The following is a 19,842-nucleotide window of genomic DNA, read 5'->3' as shown; positions in this document are numbered from 1 at the left end:
GGGTCTGAAAGTCAACTTTTACGTTACGTAATAAATGAACGACCCCCTAATTCCTCGTCCACTCTTGTTTTTTATTTCATATTTTTCTATATTTCTTGATGAAGTCAGCACCATTTTTATATATATTTAAAAAAAAAAAAAAAACGTTGGATCTATTCACATTATTTATATTTATTTACGTAATTTTTATGATACACGTTTTTATATTAATTGATTGAAACGAATTTCTAGGTATTTATCTTACAAAAAACGTTGGTAATAAAAATAAAAAAAAAATAAAATAAAATCTTAAGAAGTTGTGATGTAAGAAAATTGTAGACATCAGCTCTGAATGCGGGGAGTCATCTGGATTTTATTGTTATACTTAGTTATACTTTTTTTTATATTCAGGAAAAGATGAATGTGATCTGCGAGAATGGGTAAAAGGATACACAATCATATACACAACAAACGTTCATCCTGATAATTTATCGCTGTGATAAGCATCTAAGCACATTTTTCCTTATTTTTGTGGTACTGCTAATGTTATTGTCTGCCTATTCTTGGTTCGAGATGTATTCAGAATAAGGAAGTGAATGGACTTATATCTAGCAATAAACTCGACATTTGACGAACTTGCCATAGAATTTCAAGTTTATAACTAGACACTGACTTTCTTTTCATCTTCCTGACTACAACTCTGTCCAAGTCGAATGATTTTTATGTGATGTTGCATTTATGTGATTGATCGAATGACTGAAGATATGTTTGTGCCATTTATAATTCTAGGGGGGATTTGAATGGTGTAATGTTGATGAACTTGGAAAATTTATCTTTGATTTGTCACTTAAGTAGGCAACCACATAAATGCTGAGAAGAACAAAAAAAAAAGAAAGTCGTTAAAAGCTCATTTGAGAGTGGCATTTGCGATGCATGTACATTATTTACAGTTTTTGAATGAAAAATGCTCTGGATTTAACAACTATTCTCGTATATAGAACAATAACTAATGCAGCAAATCCATATATGATTTCCCCACTTCATGCTGATATTGCTTGCTACTTCTGGCTGCCTACAATTTCACATATTTTTTTTTATATTCCTCTCTCAGTCTCGTGTGTTTGAGAGAAATCCAAACAAAATATAAATACAATAAAAACGGATATATGAGATGAAAAATCCATTCTCTTAAAAAATAGATGCCATTTTAGCTGATTTAAAAAAATGCTGATGAATGCACATTCGATTCTATTCCGGGGAGTTTATAGAATGAATGAATGGGAAAAATTTTTTATATATTTCATTTTCAATGCAGTTTCCATTACAAAAGAGAAGGAAATGAATTTAAATTAAATTTGTGTAAAATCCATGCTTGGATATGCATTTTCTTTACTACACGAACGATATGATTCTGAGAGCTTAACCTGATTATTATTATATCTATGCTTATAAATGCATTCATCGGTACTAAACTTTTTAATACAATTTTTTTTTTTCATATTTCTATTATCAGTTATTATTAATTTTTATTCTTATTATTTTAATTCCTCCACTTAATTTCTATCTAACCAATAAAAAAGATTTTATTATTTTTTTCTATATTAAATTCTCTCAATATCAGCGACTTTTATTCTAGGAATTATATCCTATTGTATTCACATTGTCTATGTTTAATGGTTTCTTGGAATTTCTTGATTGATTATAATCCTTTCCCATACATAAGTTAATTAATTACAGTTCCAATGAATTTTCCTACATGATTGATGATCGTAGATTTTCTATACAAATGCAGCTTTAGCTTAATTAGGAAAATCCGTTGTGAACTTCAATTAAAATGCTTCATTAAAGGGAATGCAACTATGCAAAATTCAAAATTTGTTGCTAATATTAGAAATTTAACGTTAAAGTTCAAAATTCGTCGTTCAAAAATTCAAAATTTTCATTTATTGAAAATTCTCATTGACATCAAAGTTCAAACTTTTCTCGTTAAAGTTCAAAAATTGTTCAAACAAAGTTCAAAATTTTCCGTTACTAAATTCAAAATTCAGCGCCAAAGTTCAAAATTTGCCGTTTGAAAAATTCAAAACTTTCTCTTTCAAAAAAAGTTCAAAATTTAAAATCAAAATTCAAAACTTTCGGTTACAAAGTTCAAAATTGATCGTTAAAGTTCAAAATTTAGCGTCAAAATTCAAATTTTTCCGTTAAAAAGTTCAAAATTTGTCGTTAAAAATCAATTTTTATCCATTTACATTTCAAATTCCAAAATTTCTCTTAATATTGAACGTGTTCAATATCAATCCATTAATTTACTGACAATGCTGAACAAAAGTGCACCCTACTCAATTCGATTTTAATAGCTAACATGTCTTATTTGATTTAGTGGTTCCCTTAATTGGGTGGTCTGATATAAATGTGGAGAAATAGAAATGGTAAAAATTGAGAGAAAAGAAAATTGTAAAATGACTATGACTTATGGATGTATGTGTGTGTGTGTTAATTTAGGGGTTAAATGGAATTTTACATAAAAAAATAATAAAATGAAGAAACTTTTGTGTTTTTTCTCGTTCTTATAATAAATTCATTAGGAAATTGTCACAAATTGTTTGATTAAAAACTTTTCTTTTATCGTTTTCTTGTCACTCCACCTAAAAAAAAAAACAATGTAAGTGGGACAAGGAACAAGACAAAAAGGAATTAACAGAAATAAGTAAAAAGTGTATAAAGCTTTTCATTAATTTTTTCTCATTAATATTTGATGATGTTTGATTATTTCGTTACGTTACATTGAGTAAGTGCTTATTTATTCGTGATAATAATTCGATTCGATTCGATTTTTAAACGTCGGTGTGTGTACTTGTTTTGGTCCAATTACCCTTATTGGTATTTAATGATTTCACGTAGTTATTGCTGTTGTTTAGTTCATCCGTTTCACTATCCTCAATTTCACAGAGTTTTACTGATAAATCACTTTGTGATTGATCACCATGCATGTGTAAAAGACTAGTGTGACCAAGAAGCGAACTGCTTTCACCTGCCATAGCCATGAATAAAAATAAAGTTGAAAGGAAAACGTTTGCGATAAAAAAAAGAAAAAAAAAGAATAAATAAAGAAAAATTAGAGGAAAGAATGCGAAAATGGCAGCAATAAATCATTTTGTGAGTATGAAAATGTAGACGTTGACGACAAAAATACATTCAGATATTCACAAAAAAGAAAGCTCTTTCATCAATTGATTAAGCGTCACTTTGAAATCAAAACTTACCGCCACTGTTTAGTCCAAAATCACTATGTTCAATGCGATTACGTCGCTTTTGACTCGGAAATCCGTATGCAGGAACGTCTTCTTCATCAGATTGAATGATTTGATGTGGTCCGATGTCAACGCCATTTTTCATTAGTATTCTTTGTCCCATTCGACTATTGCCAACACCAATTCCACTGTTAAGTCCATTGCCAAGCATTGCATCATTTGATTGAGTCAATGGTATGCTTTCGCCGTCAGTTTCACTTTGTATATTGTATTTTGGCAAATAACTATTAGGATGTCGCAAATATGATTCAGCTATAGGCATAAAAGGAGGTAAAAAAAATGGAATTGTTATTATTATTGTTTATGTTATAATAGGAAGTGCAGAACAAACAGAATCAACATGAAGAAGGATGGATATTGACAATAACAGCTACAACATAACAAACAGAAATAAACAATAAATGGAATGAGGATAAAAAGGATGAGAAAATTTTCAGGTTTTTAATTAATTGTTTCATCAAATAGCTTCAAGCTTATTCAGCGAATGAATGACTGTGTTTAGAGGAAAATATACAACTGCATAATGAAATCCAATTTTCAATTGATTTTGAAATTTATTTGAATATGGATTCTAATTTTGTGAGCGTGTGATAGATTTTATATGCGGTATGAATGGTGGTTTTCATATGAAAGTGTGTCTACATTTAGGATATGAAATATACATCTAATTTAGAACATTTTCATTATCATACATACGTGAATGGTTTACTTTTAAAGGCACTGCATATAGTCAGTGCAGAATTCGTCATGAATGAAATTATTGTAGGCAATAAATGATACAAAGAGAAATGAAATTATCAATATTAAATCTATTTTTCGAGAATTTAATACATCAATAACCCACATTGTATATACAGTATAAGTTCAACTAATGGATTTAAATATGCACAAAATGCCAACGGCAACCAATTTAATGTTTAAATCAATTTTTCAAAAAGTCAGTTTAGTTTCAAATCCAATTTTGTGCATATACATTTAAAAATTAAGTTTTGTGTTGATAGAACTCCCAATGTTTTGTAACTTTATAGCCATAAAACAATAATTAATGGACTTTAAACTCTCTTATGTTGGAAATACTAACTATCACTATTGCATGCTTATTAGTGTGGAATATTTGTTTTTTACAGAGTAAATTACATGCCATAGTCCACTAGCTGTGAAGCTTTAACATTGAATTACTAATCTTTATTAGAAAACTTTTTAATAATTTTGTTTCGACAAATTTAAAAATTTTCATTTTGCAGGATTAAGCTAAGGGCGAGTTCTCAAACATTCTCATAGATTATATGGTTGTGCAATTTTCGTGATAATTATTTCGACTCAGGGGTGGAGCCAATGGTGTGGTCAAATTGAAATTTGTGTCACTGTGGATATTTGACGCCCAAATGTAGAGCTACATGCCCAAATAGCACAAGTTGGTTAATCGATCTGATAATCTGGCACCTGGCTGGTGTGACTCTGGCATACTGTCGGAATTAAACTAAATTTGGCACCATCCGCTTGGGAATTCAGTGTCACACCCGCTGGGGATTGAAGCCAAAACAGGTACCAAGTCAGAGTAACGCAGATCTCAGGCTTGATTTTTGATTGATCAACTGATTTGTGCTATTCGGGCTATTTTCCCCATTTTGGTACCCAGTAAAGCAAAGAAAAGGTTCATTGAATCACTCTTTCGGAAGTCGAAAACATGCATGCTTTGTGTGAGTTTAAGCCGAATTTTTAGAAGTTCTTTAAATGTTCTGTGTGGGCTTTTCTGAATTATAGATTTCAATGAATTTTTGGGAACGAGACAAAGATCTAGATAGGGACCGAGATTACAAGAGAATTCTTCAAAGTCTCAGTCTCGACAAATTTCTGAGAATATTGTTCTTGGCTCTGATAACCTACTAAGAACTATGTTCCTACTTGTCAAATCAGTCTCCAGTTACAGACTTGGCTAATCACATCTAAATGCCATTAGTCATCCATGTAATTGAGTAGTGAGAAACCTAAGTGTCGCGGCACTCTAGACACTAGAGTGGAGCATTGCGAATTATGTTAGGGGTCGTTCAATTTTTGAGTGGGAATTCGTTAGAAATTCGTTTTTTTTGCATAAAGTAATAAGTGAACGGCCCCTTAGGTATGCCTGAAAATTTTTCTAGGACTAAGGTTTGCCGTGGAATAAGAAAAGGTTGCGCACCACTGTTGTAATTAAAAAAATCATCTAGCAATCCAATCGAGCATGTAAGCATGAATTAAACAAAATATTGAGAACCAAGTCATTCTGAATAATTTCTAGTCTCACCCCTGGTCGAGGAAAATAATTTCAAATTTCAGTTGAATTTATCGTGCGAGAATTATGTACTTTAAAGTGACTATAATAATACTTATAGTATTGCATTATTATACAGCATTTTTATTTGAAAAGTTCGTGTCGAAAAACTTCTTTTTTTTTGAAAAGCTCTACATCTCGTCCAATTATTTATTTTTGTTATATGAACTATCAAGAGAGAGAAAAGTTTCGTTTTTTTATGGATGGAACCTTAATCAAGCTATATACTGTACATAAAATTTATATTCTTTCCTCCCATTTATCCACAAATTTTCGAAAGAATGTCAATCCATATCCAATGTGAAATTCGGTCAATAGATATAAATATAAAGTTATTCGATATTGAAGACAGAAAGGAAGAACAAAAAAAAAAAAAAAAATGTCGTCATACCTGTATTAAATCTATAATCCTCACTGCCACTGTCTAACGGATTTAGATAGGTCATCGAATTGTCAAAGTTTATTGATAAAGGCTGCTCGCTACGGTTGTCGGAAAGCTCTGGAAAATCTAATTCGATATTCTCATTTAAAGTTTCAATATCACGTGAAGGATCCATTATCGGTAAGCTTTCCATCATGATGCTTGGTATATTGTTGCCATTATTTTTATTGGCATTCGATTCATTGCTCTCGTTACTATGAAAGCTTGACGAATCAATCACTTGTTCATTATTGCATGGTACTTCAGTGATATTTGATAGAACATTTAAAGAGCGTGGCTTCCAATCTGATACGTCCCACTCGTACGCACCCGTTTCCGTTCCACCAGCATAAGTGGCAGCAGGCGATGGAAGCAAACGACCCTGTAATATTCCGCCTTGTCGATATTGACTGGTCGTTTGATGATGATGAGGACTTAATCGTTTATCATTATTTATTTTCGTCTTATCGCTAAACGTCTGCAAATGAATCTGATCCCATTTTTTATTTGGCTTATGCGACGATGTGTCTGTATCACTTGAATTTCCTGTGGTATTGTTAATGTTTACTATTTGTTGGTTCATTGGATTCCGATTAAGTTTTCCATACTCGGGTAAAAAGTTTTCCAACTCATCACCCGCCGAGCCATAATTTCGCAATGTGTCTAGGTTATTGTACTGCATCACTTGATTATAAATGACATTATGATGATCTGTTGTCGCATAAGAAGCTGGTCGTTGTTGATTTTGTACTTGTTGTTGTTGTTGTTGTTGCTGCTGTTGCTGTTCTAAATTACTCATTTTTGAGACACGCTTATAATCTGAATTTAAAATTGGCGATGCAGCGGTAACATTGTTCTTCACATCAATTCGCTCTTCTCTTGACTTTCGTCGCCGCCTACAGCAGCAACATAAGCAACAGAATATGACTATCATTAAGAATACAAGGATGGCACTAATTATAATGATTTTGAGTTGAAGACTTGTATTGTGTATGAGGTTAGAGATATTAAATTCAGAATACAGTGGATTTCCACAGCTAGCACCAGTCATGTGAGGTGGACATATACATCTAAATGAGCCGGCTTCATTCAAACATGTTGCACCATTGCCGCAAGGTTGATTTTCACATTCGTCTACGTCAATTTCACACGTTTTACCCATGTAGCCTCGACATAAGCATATTGGATTATCGTCACCTTCCTCACAAAAACCTCCATTCCGGCATGGATTAGGTAAACAGAAACGACCAAAGTCACATCGCTTTCCTGACATTTTAGCTGGACAGTCACACGTATAGTTACCATAGCCTTCATTTCGGCACTTTCCACCATATAAACATGGATTAGATGAGCATGGATCTAAATCTTCATGACAGTTCTTGCCCGTAAATCGTTGATGACATGCACATTCATATTCAACACCATTATTGAATTCCTTACATGTTCCACCATTCAAGCAAGGCTGATTACCGCACACACCAAGTGGTATTAAAGCATTTGCAGCATCACAATTAAAGTCTACGTTTGCGAATCTCTTTAATACTGCAACGGAGCTGCTAGCAGCAGCGTTCATTTGTAATGGCAAGTGTGCACGCAATAGCTTTAAATCATCCATACATCCGATAAAACCTCGTTGTATATCTTCAATACCAATAATGGTTGGATGTGAGCGCACTTCAGCACCGAAATATAAATCATGTGATTGTAAATTCAATATTCCATTTACGCCTGGTGCTATGCCGGAGCGCGTATGCTTTCCATCAACAATTAAACGCGCACTGTTTCCTAACCTCTCAAGTTGTATTTCATGCCATAGTCCATCTGAGACATAAATACTGCTAACACTCACTAATCCCTCACCACTGCCCAAATCAAAGCGATACTGTACAATGCCGTTTTGTATTTCAAGAATATTATAGTCGATTTTTCCTGCTGCGTACAGCAAATTTCCTGTTGGTTGAACTGTACGTATTCGCAATTGTAATTGGATTTGATCCTCAATTGCCTTCTTGGCTAGATTTTTATCGATTTTATAATGAGCATAGCTTTTTCCACTGAACGTAACTGGGTTCTTTGGATTATAGCAGTTCTCTTCGTTACATTTGCTCGTTTCCTTATCACAATTTGCTCCAAAAAAGCCATCCTCACATACACATCGGAAAGCATTTGGTTTTAATGTCTCGTCGGGAATACATTTTTTGGGTGGCTTGCATGGATCTTTTGCGCATTCGTTTATCATGAACTGACATGAATCGCCACCATAACCATTTTTGCATAAGCATTCAGCCTTATGTTCATATTGTGCTGATACGAAACTAAAAACATCAGTTATTATGGGAAAAGATTGTTTTGCATCCAATATAACTTTGTCTTCACACTCTCCATTAACACAATAATGTTGTAAGCATTTTGCTTTTACTACTTCCTCAATTTTCAAATTTGCTACATCTTCTATTTCCTCTAAATTTTCCTCAATGAATTTGCGAAGCTCATTTGGAGCATAAAAATTGTTTGTATAAGACGTACCGTGATTTGTATTTGACTTTCTAACGGCAAATAATACATCCAAATTTCGACTATGATGTGTATCACGTACTTGACGTTTTAGTTGCTGTTGTTCCTTGATTTTTAACGCGTCACTTGACTTTTGTACATTTATTAAAATAATGTCCTTCTGACGACAGTGAATCACTTCCTTAAGTGCCCGAATAAATAGCTTTCGTTTACTCAAAATGAATTCTTCAGGACCGATGTTTTTCACTCTAATTGAAATGGCATTCTGTAATGTCTCGTCTGTAACCATTTCGACTGACACTTTAATTATAGTTGATGATATATATTTATTATCATCCACTGTTACGTTTATACGATAATCGCCAACATCGAGACGTGGAAAGGCATACAATAATCCATCTTCTTTTGAGATATTAAATAAGGCAGTGGGTTGATATGAAACACCATTAACTGGCGCCAATCCGAATATAAGTGTATCATATCTATCTTGATCTGTTGCAAAAATTTTACCAATTTGTCCGCCAGGAAATTCATCATTAAATGAATTTATGAATATTTCTAATGGTGTTATATATGGCGGATATTGACTTTCTTCAATGACTTTAACCATTACATCAGCATCACTGTATAGAACAGGCGAACCATTGTCAAAAACTCGTATTTTCAAATTATATGTATCCTTAATTTTGTGATTGAAGCGTGTTGCCGTTTTTAATACACCATCTTGCTCATCAATACGGAAGGCACCATTTTCATTACCCGCAATGAATTCAAACGTAAATGGATCTGAATTTGGTGGAGCATCATTATCAATTACTTCAAACTTGATTAAATGGTGACCAATAGGACGATTCTCTTGTACATATACGGTATAATTTCTCTGTGAGAATGTCGGATAGTTATCATTCGCATCACTAATTTCCAAATTAACAAGTACAACTGTCGACAGTTCAGGAAAGCCGCTGTCTTTAGCAACTATCTCGAGCACATAATTTGATATACTCTCACGATCTAGTTCATTAGCTACGGATATGTAACCCGTCTCCTCTTCAATATTGAATTGATTCATGCGGTCACCCCGTTCTATATAGTATCTTATTTTACCATTTTCATTTGAATCCATATCGTTAGCACGTACTTGTAGAATTTTATCCCCAATTTCGGCATCCTCTCGAATTCTCGCTTGATATGAATTCTGTGAAAATGTTGGAGCATTATCATTAAAATCAGTTATTGAAATATTCAACGATGCTAATGTTGAAAGTGGCGGCTCGCCATGATCTTGTGCCTGTACAGTAAGGAAATAGTCTTTTGATTTCTCATAATCAACTGTGTCAGCAAGTGATACTAAGCCACTCTCTTTATCAATAACAAACTTCTTATGGTCATTTCCACCAATTATTGTATAAGATATTTCAGCATTAACGCCTATATCCTTAGATGTAGCATGTAGTTTTATGATTGATGTACCAATTTCAGATGATTCACAGATGGTGGCTGAATAGTGATTTGATGTAAAAACAGGTGGAGAGTCGTTAATATCTTGAACATTAACAATCAGATTTATGGTCGAATGGAGTGGCGGTGCACCCATGTCTGTCGCTTTAAGTGTTAAATTATAATGTGCCTGTTGCTCTCTATCCAATGGTTTCATTAAGGTTACAATTCCACTTTCGGGCTCAATTTTAAAATGATCTTTATGTGAATCGATAAAGGAATATCTGATTTTACGATTAATTCCCTTATCGTTGTCAGTTGCCAAAACCTTCGTCACAAGTGTTCCAACTTCAGCATCCTCAGGGATAAAAACATTATAAGATTCCATTGTGAAAATTGGACGTTCATCGTTCACATCAGTAATTGAAATCTCAATGAGACTGTTACACTCCCATCCAGAATGATCTCTATCTTGAACAAAAGCTGTCAATTGATATTTAGATTGACTTTCTCTGTCCAAACGTCTAGCTGTCCTTAAAATACCAGAGTTTTCATCTAAATGGAAATTATCTGCACCATTTCCAGTAAGATAAAATCGAAGGCGTGTATTTGTTGGCTCATCGGCATCACTATATAAGATCTGTAGCACATGTGTATTTATTTCGACACTTTCACTTAATGTCTCACGATATCGATATTTAAGACAAATCATTGGATTATCATTCGAATCTTGAACAGTTATAGAGATGTTTGTTTTGTCAATGAACTTGCCATCTGTTACAAGAACTGTAAGATGGTATTTATCGATTGACTCACGATCTAAAGGCTTTGCTATATACAATTCTCCACTTTGTCGAATTCTAAATTGCGAATATAAATCACCACCAATTATATAGTAGTCGACATTCGGTTCCTTTTCATCGTCATCAATGTCCGTAATCTCAAGCTGTAAAAGTACAGTACCAGGGAGAGAATCCTCACTTATTGTTGTCTCGTATTTATGTTGTTTAAACACCATAGGATTATCATTATATCCCTTGACTTTTATTACTACCGTTGCTTTTGTTGAATGCTTAATATCATGTCCATTGTCATTTGCAATCACGTTAAATTTATATTCATCTTGCTGTTCTCTATCTAATGGCACCAATGTCGTTATCCATCCCGTATAAGAATCAATATCAAAAATATTCAAAATATCGCCAGCATTTTTATCCAGTGAATATCTGATATTTCCATTTACTCCACTATCTGCTCAGAGAAAAGACACAAAAAAAAAGAAGCAACATTTTTAGATTATACAGAACAGAACATAAATGAAAAGCAAAGCAAAATAAGAAGAAGAAAAATTGTTTGAGAACAGAAACTTTCTCTTGCCATCTAAATTGTGTCGTGTTGGGGATATTTTGATGTTCATTCGTTTTTTTCTCGCTCCTTCTTATCATCCATTCTTTCGATTTTTCTTATTGTATTATTTGAAAGCAAAAGAGTTGAAAAATCTTTCCTTTCATTCTACTTGCTATAGTTTGTTTTACTTTGTATTGTTATAAATGTGCTTGAACTCTGTCTGTCTTTCATATGAATTAATGCTTGAAGTTGACTTGAATTTTGGAAGCAAAAATCGATTCAAGTTGACTCGACTGCATACAGAATATAAGCCAGAGTCTACTCTGATCTAAATTCAATAAATCGGGTTTCAATATTTTAGTACAAATTTAAAATGAGAAATCTAAAGATTTTAGTACCTATGATGGAAAATTTAAAAAATTGTAAATTTGAGTACTTTCTATTCATTTTGCAAGCTCATTTCTTGTTAAATACATAACTTTGAACTGTATACTAAGTAAAGATCATTAATATGACAAGGAGTTATGTCCAGGAAGGCTCAATTTTGAAAAACAATTCAATTTCAAATTGTAAACAAAGAATGAGTTTTGAAAATTTTGAGCTTTTTTGAAGGGTTTTTTACGGACAAACTTTGCTCTTCAGACCCAAACAGGAAAAAGAACCAATTTTAGATTCCTTTCTATACCACAAAAGCATGCTCTTTGCATGTTAGACAGAATTCTCAGCTTCAAACTAGTTGCATAAAGCACAAAAGGAGAATCCAATCAACCGAATGACATGAAAGTGACAAAATGTCAATCTTCATGTTATTTCTTAATTTTCAAGGAATCTAATCAAATGCAAGAGCTGAAGTGTCACTTGATTGAGATTTTATTGCCAATTTAAAGTCTTCATGCAGCATCAGAAAATCAGTATTGCGCTTCATTTCCGAAACCAATCTAAAGAACATCCTAACTTTAACTAGTTTCATCTTCTGCTTCTTCCTCCTTCAAGCAAAATCCACTTGTCGATTTTTTCACATTGCTTTTATATCTGTTTTTCAATTACTTAAGGAAGAAGGAAGATAAATCTTCAAATATTTCGACAAAATTTTTTATCCTCAATATTATATTGAATGATTTTGTGTTTTGTTGCTATTAGATTCCAATCCAAACTAATTGAGGTAAGGAAATTGACAATCAATAAGAAATAATAATAATAAAAGTATAGATAGAAGCAACAATAATTGATTTCATGATAAAAACTTCTTTAAAGCTTTCCGGATTTAAGAGAGGATTTTTTTTGTTGTTATTGGAAGTGATTGGAAGTTATAATGCATGCAAAATACTCATAGTGAACATGGTGAATTAATTGTTGAATTTTCATCATCAATTTCCAATTCTAATGTAATAAAAATCAATATGAATTAGATTTGGCAGACCGGATGCGACAGTCAATAATGTCGAAATTATCACTATTTAATTTATGTATATTTTATAGCATGAATATAATTTTGTGAAACTGTTTAATAATTTCATTGAAATTTTTGGAATACTATGAATAATAATTAAAGCTTATTTAAAAGGCAGATGCAGCTTGGCTTCATTAATTTTTAATTACATTGATGGATAGTCGATGGTTTAAAATTTGAAGGATTTGAAAAATGACTAAAATTTGAAAATGTCGGTTCCACCTCAAATTATTTATGAGGACATGTGAGTGGAGGGTTGCAAACCATTAATCCATTATGTCCATAGCGCAACATGCATATTTTAAAGTAAACGCCAATGGGAATCTCGTGATCAACTAAACTAGTCATATTTAAGACGCTGATACGCCTGGAAGTTCAGTATAAGACGCTGATACGCTTGGAAGTTCAACTTAAGACGCTGATACGCTCAGAAGTTCAATATAAGATGCTGATACACCTGGAAGTTCAATATAAGACGCTGATACGCTCAGAAGTTCAATATAAGATGCTGATACACCTGGAAGTTCAATATGACTTTGAGTCACATAATATGACTGTCACAGATGAGCATGTGGTTGGTGTCTTTGAACTCTTTAATTCCTTGAAAAACTTCTTTAATTAAATTCTTTAAATCTGACTTTGTAGATGGCAAAATGTCACGAGGTTGGCCAATGAACTCGTGGAAGTTAAGTGTTAATAGAGACAGTATTGCATTTGGTAATAGAAATTGGCAAGTGAGAACCAATTTCAGATGCCATTTGATAAAGGACATGGATAACAATTAATCTGTTTGGCCATAAAAGTAAGTAAGTAAACCATATTGCCTATACCTGCCTAATCATCATTAATTCAGAAGGAAAAGTGAAAAATTCTCTTAATTCATCTCAGGACAATAGCATCAAGAGATTCCCATTATAACTCATTGTAATGTTATCCAAACATAACCTACATTTTTTCATTTGAAATCCTAACAATATCTGATTTCCCATCGATGAGTCTTAATTATCTAAACAATGAACTAATTGCTTGTTATATTCAATATCCACAAAACATTATCATGTCTATTTTTCTTTGTTATTGTTTATTCTCATTGTAGTATTCAATGACAATTAATTAACTTTAATAATTAGATAAAAATCAATATAATCATCAGGCTATCAGGTTCCTGAGTTCCAGTTGAATCAACACGCATCAAGAGAATTTTTACACATTTCATTGACATCATGTCACGCATTTGACTTGAGTACAAAAAATTCCTTTACAAAGTTCAATGAGTTATGCCTACATTTTCATCGTCATGCGAATGAATAAATATCTCAAAACATATTGGAAGTGAATTTTTGTTATGAATATTATCAATATCAATTCAATCTTAATTCATTTGACATCTTTTGATGCATTGATATCATTAATATACGAAGCTGTATCGATAAATCATTCATGAATCTTCTCTCATTCCCATCCGTTTTTTTTTATCGCAGTAGCCTAACTTTGAGTTGTACAGACGCAAAAAAATTTCTTCTTTGCTGCTGTTTTACTAAGAAATGAGATGATTTTGCAGAGTGGTTGTAATGAGAAATTGTAAGGCTTGAATGTGTAGGAACTTGTAGGATTTGATGGGGAAATTGTTGTTTTTGGTAATTCTTGTGAGTAAAATTGGAAGCAAGGGTTGTGGAAGTGATTAATCACATTTTGAACAATTTAAGCGTTCTTGATCATGCCGAGTGACACGCGTGATGAAGGATCTATCACAGAGCTTTCAAGGTTCTGCTAAAGCTTTTTCATTGACACGAAATTGAAGCAATCTCTTTGTAGATGCTAAACTGCTATCAACTTGCCTTAACATAGACAAATCTTACAATTGGTGTTAATAAAAGAGCTTTAGCGAAGCCTTGAAAGTATTTCCATGTGGATGCTAAATGGCAGCAATTGGTGGCCAATTGGGTTTCGCATAGATGTAGCTTCCATTTCCCTTTTTCATTTGTGTCGCTCTGGAATTTTTGATTATTTTTGACAGTTCAACACCCTCGATTTTAAGTTTTTAAAGACCCTTATAGACAAAGAGACCGATTTTGGGTACCGTAATCATATATCAGTATCAAGAAAGCATGCTCTTTGCATGTTAGGGAGATCCAAATCCAAATCCCTGCATATCGCTAAGAAATCCAATTTTAATCAAGTTTTAATGGAAATGTCTATAATTGAAGTAGGCATCTGTAGGTATTTAAGGGTAGACATTCGATATTACAGGCATAAGGATTAAACAGCGTGCTTCCATGGACACATAACTCAAGTAACAACCCTGTAGTCAGAATGAATTATTCGACAGAACAAGTGATGAAGAAGAAATGTAAATAAAATCAACAAAATCCAACACGAGGCTATAAAAAGAAAGCGCATTTTATGGCAAATGAGCAGCGTGATAAAAAGTTCGTCTTGAAAAGGTATGTAAAACTTTATAACGATACAGACTTTGTCTAAATTCTTTACATTTTAAAGACGAGTTGAATTTAAGTCTCATCAATTTTCCGGAACATGACAATCTAAAGTCAATGATTTAATCACCAAGAGACAATATTTAAGCATGGAACTTTCTCCATTGAGAAATTTCTTATTCAATGTTTAAGCATTAAATCAATTCAATTTCTCTTCCTTTCTGACATGTCACAGATTAACAGACAGATATTTGGGCTGAAAAATACTTTGGGGAGATGCGTAAAAATGCCACATAAAAGTATAAAATTTTTTGGAAAATAAGAAGGAATCGAGGAAAACGAATTTTGTTCTATAGCTGTTCAGTATATCCCCAAAAGTAACAAAAAAAAACTCAAACAACTTACAAAGTGATCAAAAAATTAACGGCCTGTTTCACTAAAGTGGATTATCCTCGAATTTGAATTATCCATTTCAGTTTTTTGGAAATATCTCAAGCAATTTAAGAGTTTTAATATTTTTGTTTTTAATTTATAATTATGTGACCCAGCCGTGACAATTCTATATATTTTGAAATTTGGTGGTCCTTAAGGTGTATTAATTATTCAATTTTTCAGTCAAATCTAGTAGATTTACTGGAATCATTGCCATAAATTTGTCAAAAATTGAAAACCCAAAATTACAAATATACGAAAACATAGGTTTATGTGTACGCTACAAGTATTACATATTATATCTTTGAAAACTCTTGAAATGTTGGAAATATTTCAAAAAAAAAATGAAGTGGATAATCCGAAATCGAGGATAATCCACTTTAGTGAAACAGGCCGTAAATTACAGAAAATTGCGAGAAGGATGTCCAAAAAGAATATATATTTGTGTGTCTGACTTACCAGCATCATGAGCATGAACTTTGAGGATTGAAGTTCCTTTTTCAACATTTTCAGCAACTGCTAATGAGTATAAATTGCTTTCAAAAGTTGGATTTTCATCATTAACATCTTGCACTCTTAGTTCAATGTCGGCAACAGCTGTAAGTGGTGGAGATGAATCCGTTTCAGCAAGTACACTAATGTAGTATAAATCCCTTCGTTCACGATCCAATGTTTTACCCAATTTAAGTTCTCCATCTCCATTAATTGTAAATTGTGGATCATTGTAGTCGTCATCAACAGATATGATTCTGTAATTAGCACTGATGTTTCCATTATTTAGCAAAGTAAGTCGACCTATAAGCGTTCCTGGCTCAGCATTCTCTGATATAGACCAATTTCGATCTTTCTTCTCAAATAATGGCGGAATCTCACTTGGTGCCATGACATAAACATTAATAGGCACGTCAGAATGTAATTCCGGAACTCCACTATCGTGTGCACGCACAAAGAATTGAAACATTTGATTTTCAAATTTCTCAGCATCAAATTTCAAATATATGCCACCATTGTGTTCATTAATTCCAAACACATCCTTTATTCCTTTATTCTCAGAGTCATATATTGAATATTTCACGGCAGCATTCTGATTTTCATCAATATCAATTGCTTTGATCCGTAAAAATACAATGTTTTTCGTTAGATTACCATGTATGACGGCATTATACTCTGTATTGAGAAATTTAGGTGGAAATTCATTCTCGTCTGTTACTGATACACGTACAGATGTAAAACCTGAACGACCGCCCTCATCTGTTGCCATCAAAAGAATCTCATAACTCTTACGTGTTTCACGATCTAACATTATTTTTGTTGTTATGTCACCCGTTACAGAATCAACATTAAATATCTCACGCATTTCATCTGATACAATTTTATAAGTCACACGACCATACTTTCCAAAATCATTATCTTTTGCCTTTACAGATACAACGAGACGACCAGCTAACTGATTTTCATTAACTTTTGCTTCGTAAAAAAGTTGCTCAAAGAATGGATTATTAAGATTCGCTGGTAATATTGATATTTTCACACGTGTATAACTCGTATAAAGTCCATCTGATACGGACACGTTCAACAATGTATAGTGTTGGATGTCGCCAAAGTTTTGCATATTCATCAATGTTATAATTCCCGTATATGGATCAATGTGATATGTTTGATTTTCATTACCATCGACAATTGCATAAATTAGACGATTTGAGTCAATATAATCGGGATCATTGGCTGTAATAACTGTCACAAATTGACCACGTGTTGCTTCTTGTGATATTGCACAATCATATGATAATTGCTCAAAATACGGTGGATTGTCATTAAAATCGCTGACAGTAACGAAGACATGAGCAGCTACATTCATGTCATTGGAAAGAATGTTGATAAATATGATGATGATGATGTTTGTTGAGACATACGCAGATAAGTGTGTACACGAAGTAGGCGTGTAAAATAGAAAATGATGATGAAAAGGAATGAAAAGAGAATAAAAAGAAGAAAAAAGAAGAAAAAAAAATCATGATGAAAATGTGTACGGAAAAAAGTTTTAACTTTCATATATGCTTGTAAAGACTATGATGATGTCGCCATGTAAAGAAGATGTGATGTTGTGATGTATCCTTGCGAGGATTCTATAAGGTTCTACCTGAGAAGATCTCCGAGTGGATAAACTTCCGATAGAACTAGAGGGGGTGTTCACTTATTATGTTATGTTAAAAAACGGAATTATGAGCACCCCTCCAACCCTCTTTGCAAAATGTCCATTAGACCAACCCCTCATCTCATCCACAAACTCCTAAATAAGTGAAAGTAACAAGTGAACGACCCCTAGTCATCAACTGGACATAGCTTTGACACTAAATAATTAAATTGTATTTTTTCCACTTGGTACCCCAGCCCCTTCGATAGCACTCGGTACCCCATGTACCCTCGATAGCACTCGGTACCCCATGTACCCTCGATAGCACTCGGTACCCCATGCATCCACGATAGCACTCGGTACTGCAAGCACCCTCAATAGCACTCGGTACTCCAAGCACCCTTGATAGTACTAGGTATCCCAAGCATCTCCCCATATCACTCGGTACTCCTAGCACCGCTCATAGAACTCGGTACCTGATAGCACAAATTGGTTAATCGATCAAAAATCCGCACTAATGCTGACGTGAATTTGATATGGTGCATGATTCGTAATGAAATCCGACACCATTCCAGAATCACACCAACCTAGTGCCGTATCTTGGATCAGTTAACCTTCTTGTGATATTCAGGTAACATTTGTAGTCAACCACGGAAATGGCTGCAAAAACTTCCCGCAAGGGCATCATATCTTACACATTTATTATAGAAATGACGCCATTACATGTTGATAACACAGAACGTACAAGCAAGTATGTATGTATATGCGAACATGAATAGAAATGAAAATACACTTAATATTCACTTACTCGATGAAAGAGCTGGGCTTCCTTTGTCTATAACCTTTATTGTGAAACGATGGTGCTGTTGTGTTTCATGATCCAAAGACTTTTTCAAATAAATTGTGCCTTCATCCTCGTCAATGTGGAAAAATTCTGATGAATTTTTGTTATTATCTGTCTGTATAGTGTACGTTATATCGGCATTAATTCCTGAATAAATATAATAAATGAGAAAAATTTTTAATATACGTGTAAAAATGTACAAGTCGGTCGAATGAGAAAAAAAGTGACGGGAAATGGAAAATGTGATTTTTCATGTATTTTTATGCAGATTAACAATGTCATATCTCTATATAATATTATATGTTTTTTATGTTCCTCTTTATAGGAACTACGCGGAAATTATATTTAAAGAACAGATAAAAAAATGGACGCGGCATGTCTATAATAATATCATTTCCAGGCTTCCACTGAAATGAGTTACGCAATTACTGATATAAATCAATTAAAAATCCGGTCTTGGCTTCAGTCAGCATTTCAATAATGACGATTTTCAATTCCGACTAAAATTCCTCATTAAATTTTCATTGAGAAATATCATCAAAGGATGAATTAAGCTACGCTATGGCTTTGAATTAAAGCGCCAGTGGAAATTTAAATTATGGAGGGAGTTTTCCATTCATTAGGAAATTAAGTTTTTAGCTAAATATTTGTTGATGGATGTGCGTTTTGCTAGATTCTAGACAGGGACGTAATGGAGAATTTTAGTATTTTGTGTTTTTGGATCGAAAATCCAATGTTTGATTCCTAAAATTCAGTTTATTGAAATACAGAAATGTAATATGACTATTTAGCGGCTAATAGCTGTTTAACGAGCAAACATATGCTAGACGGCAACACTCATTATGCCTACAGTTTATGGCCGGATCAGAACAACTCCTCTGATGGCAATACTGACTATAGTCAATAAAAGATAGCTGTGAGTCGCTTACTCGCACAAATAGTTCGAAAAAGGACAACATGGAAAATTTTTCTTCTGCAGAGTCTACAACCCATGATCCATTGGTCGGTGTTGCAAAAGTTAGTTGCCGAAGTACTAAACTATTCCGCTATTGAGCTCTATCGACTCACTCAAATTCTTTCAAAATCCTTTGAATTCTAGGCATTCTGGGCATAGGCAAAGACATGAAGGCTACTCAGACTAGGATTTTGATACTCAGATTAGGGTTTTGATACTCAGACTAGGGTTTTGGGCTCCGGAATTGAAATCCCTAACTCATCTTACTCAAT

The 19,842-nt window shown here is 33.3% G+C and overlaps 1 protein-coding gene across 3 annotated transcripts in view; it reads right to left on the bottom strand.

The window, feature by feature from the left end:
- Positions 1-2,261: 2,261 nt before the first annotated feature.
- The window catches only part of kug (FAT atypical cadherin kugelei), a 150,565-nt gene continuing 132,984 nt past the window's right edge, over positions 2,262-19,842 (bottom strand). For 2 of the 3 annotated variants that reach the window (XM_070652483.1, XM_070652484.1), the window contains 6 exons: positions 18,580-18,762; positions 16,097-17,485; positions 5,993-11,224; positions 3,987-4,010; positions 3,243-3,542; positions 2,262-3,010 (listed from right to left, as the gene is read on the bottom strand). In XM_070652483.1, coding sequence (XP_070508584.1) covers positions 2,814-3,010; positions 3,243-3,542; positions 3,987-4,010; positions 5,993-11,224; positions 16,097-17,485; positions 18,580-18,762 — 7,325 coding nt within the window. In that variant the 3' untranslated portion in view covers positions 2,262-2,813. The remainder of the gene's footprint in view (positions 3,011-3,242; positions 3,543-3,986; positions 4,011-5,992; positions 11,225-16,096; positions 17,486-18,579; positions 18,763-19,842) is intronic. The other variant, XM_070652485.1, reaches the window with a different exon arrangement.

The sequence above is a fragment of the Chironomus tepperi genome, unplaced genomic scaffold (genome assembly GCF_022539635.2).
Source record: "Chironomus tepperi strain 1889 unplaced genomic scaffold, CSIRO-AGI_Ctep_v1 contig_48, whole genome shotgun sequence".
Taxonomy (NCBI): Eukaryota; Metazoa; Arthropoda; class Insecta; order Diptera; family Chironomidae; genus Chironomus; species Chironomus tepperi.
This window is presented reverse-complemented; position numbering and strand designations above follow the sequence as displayed.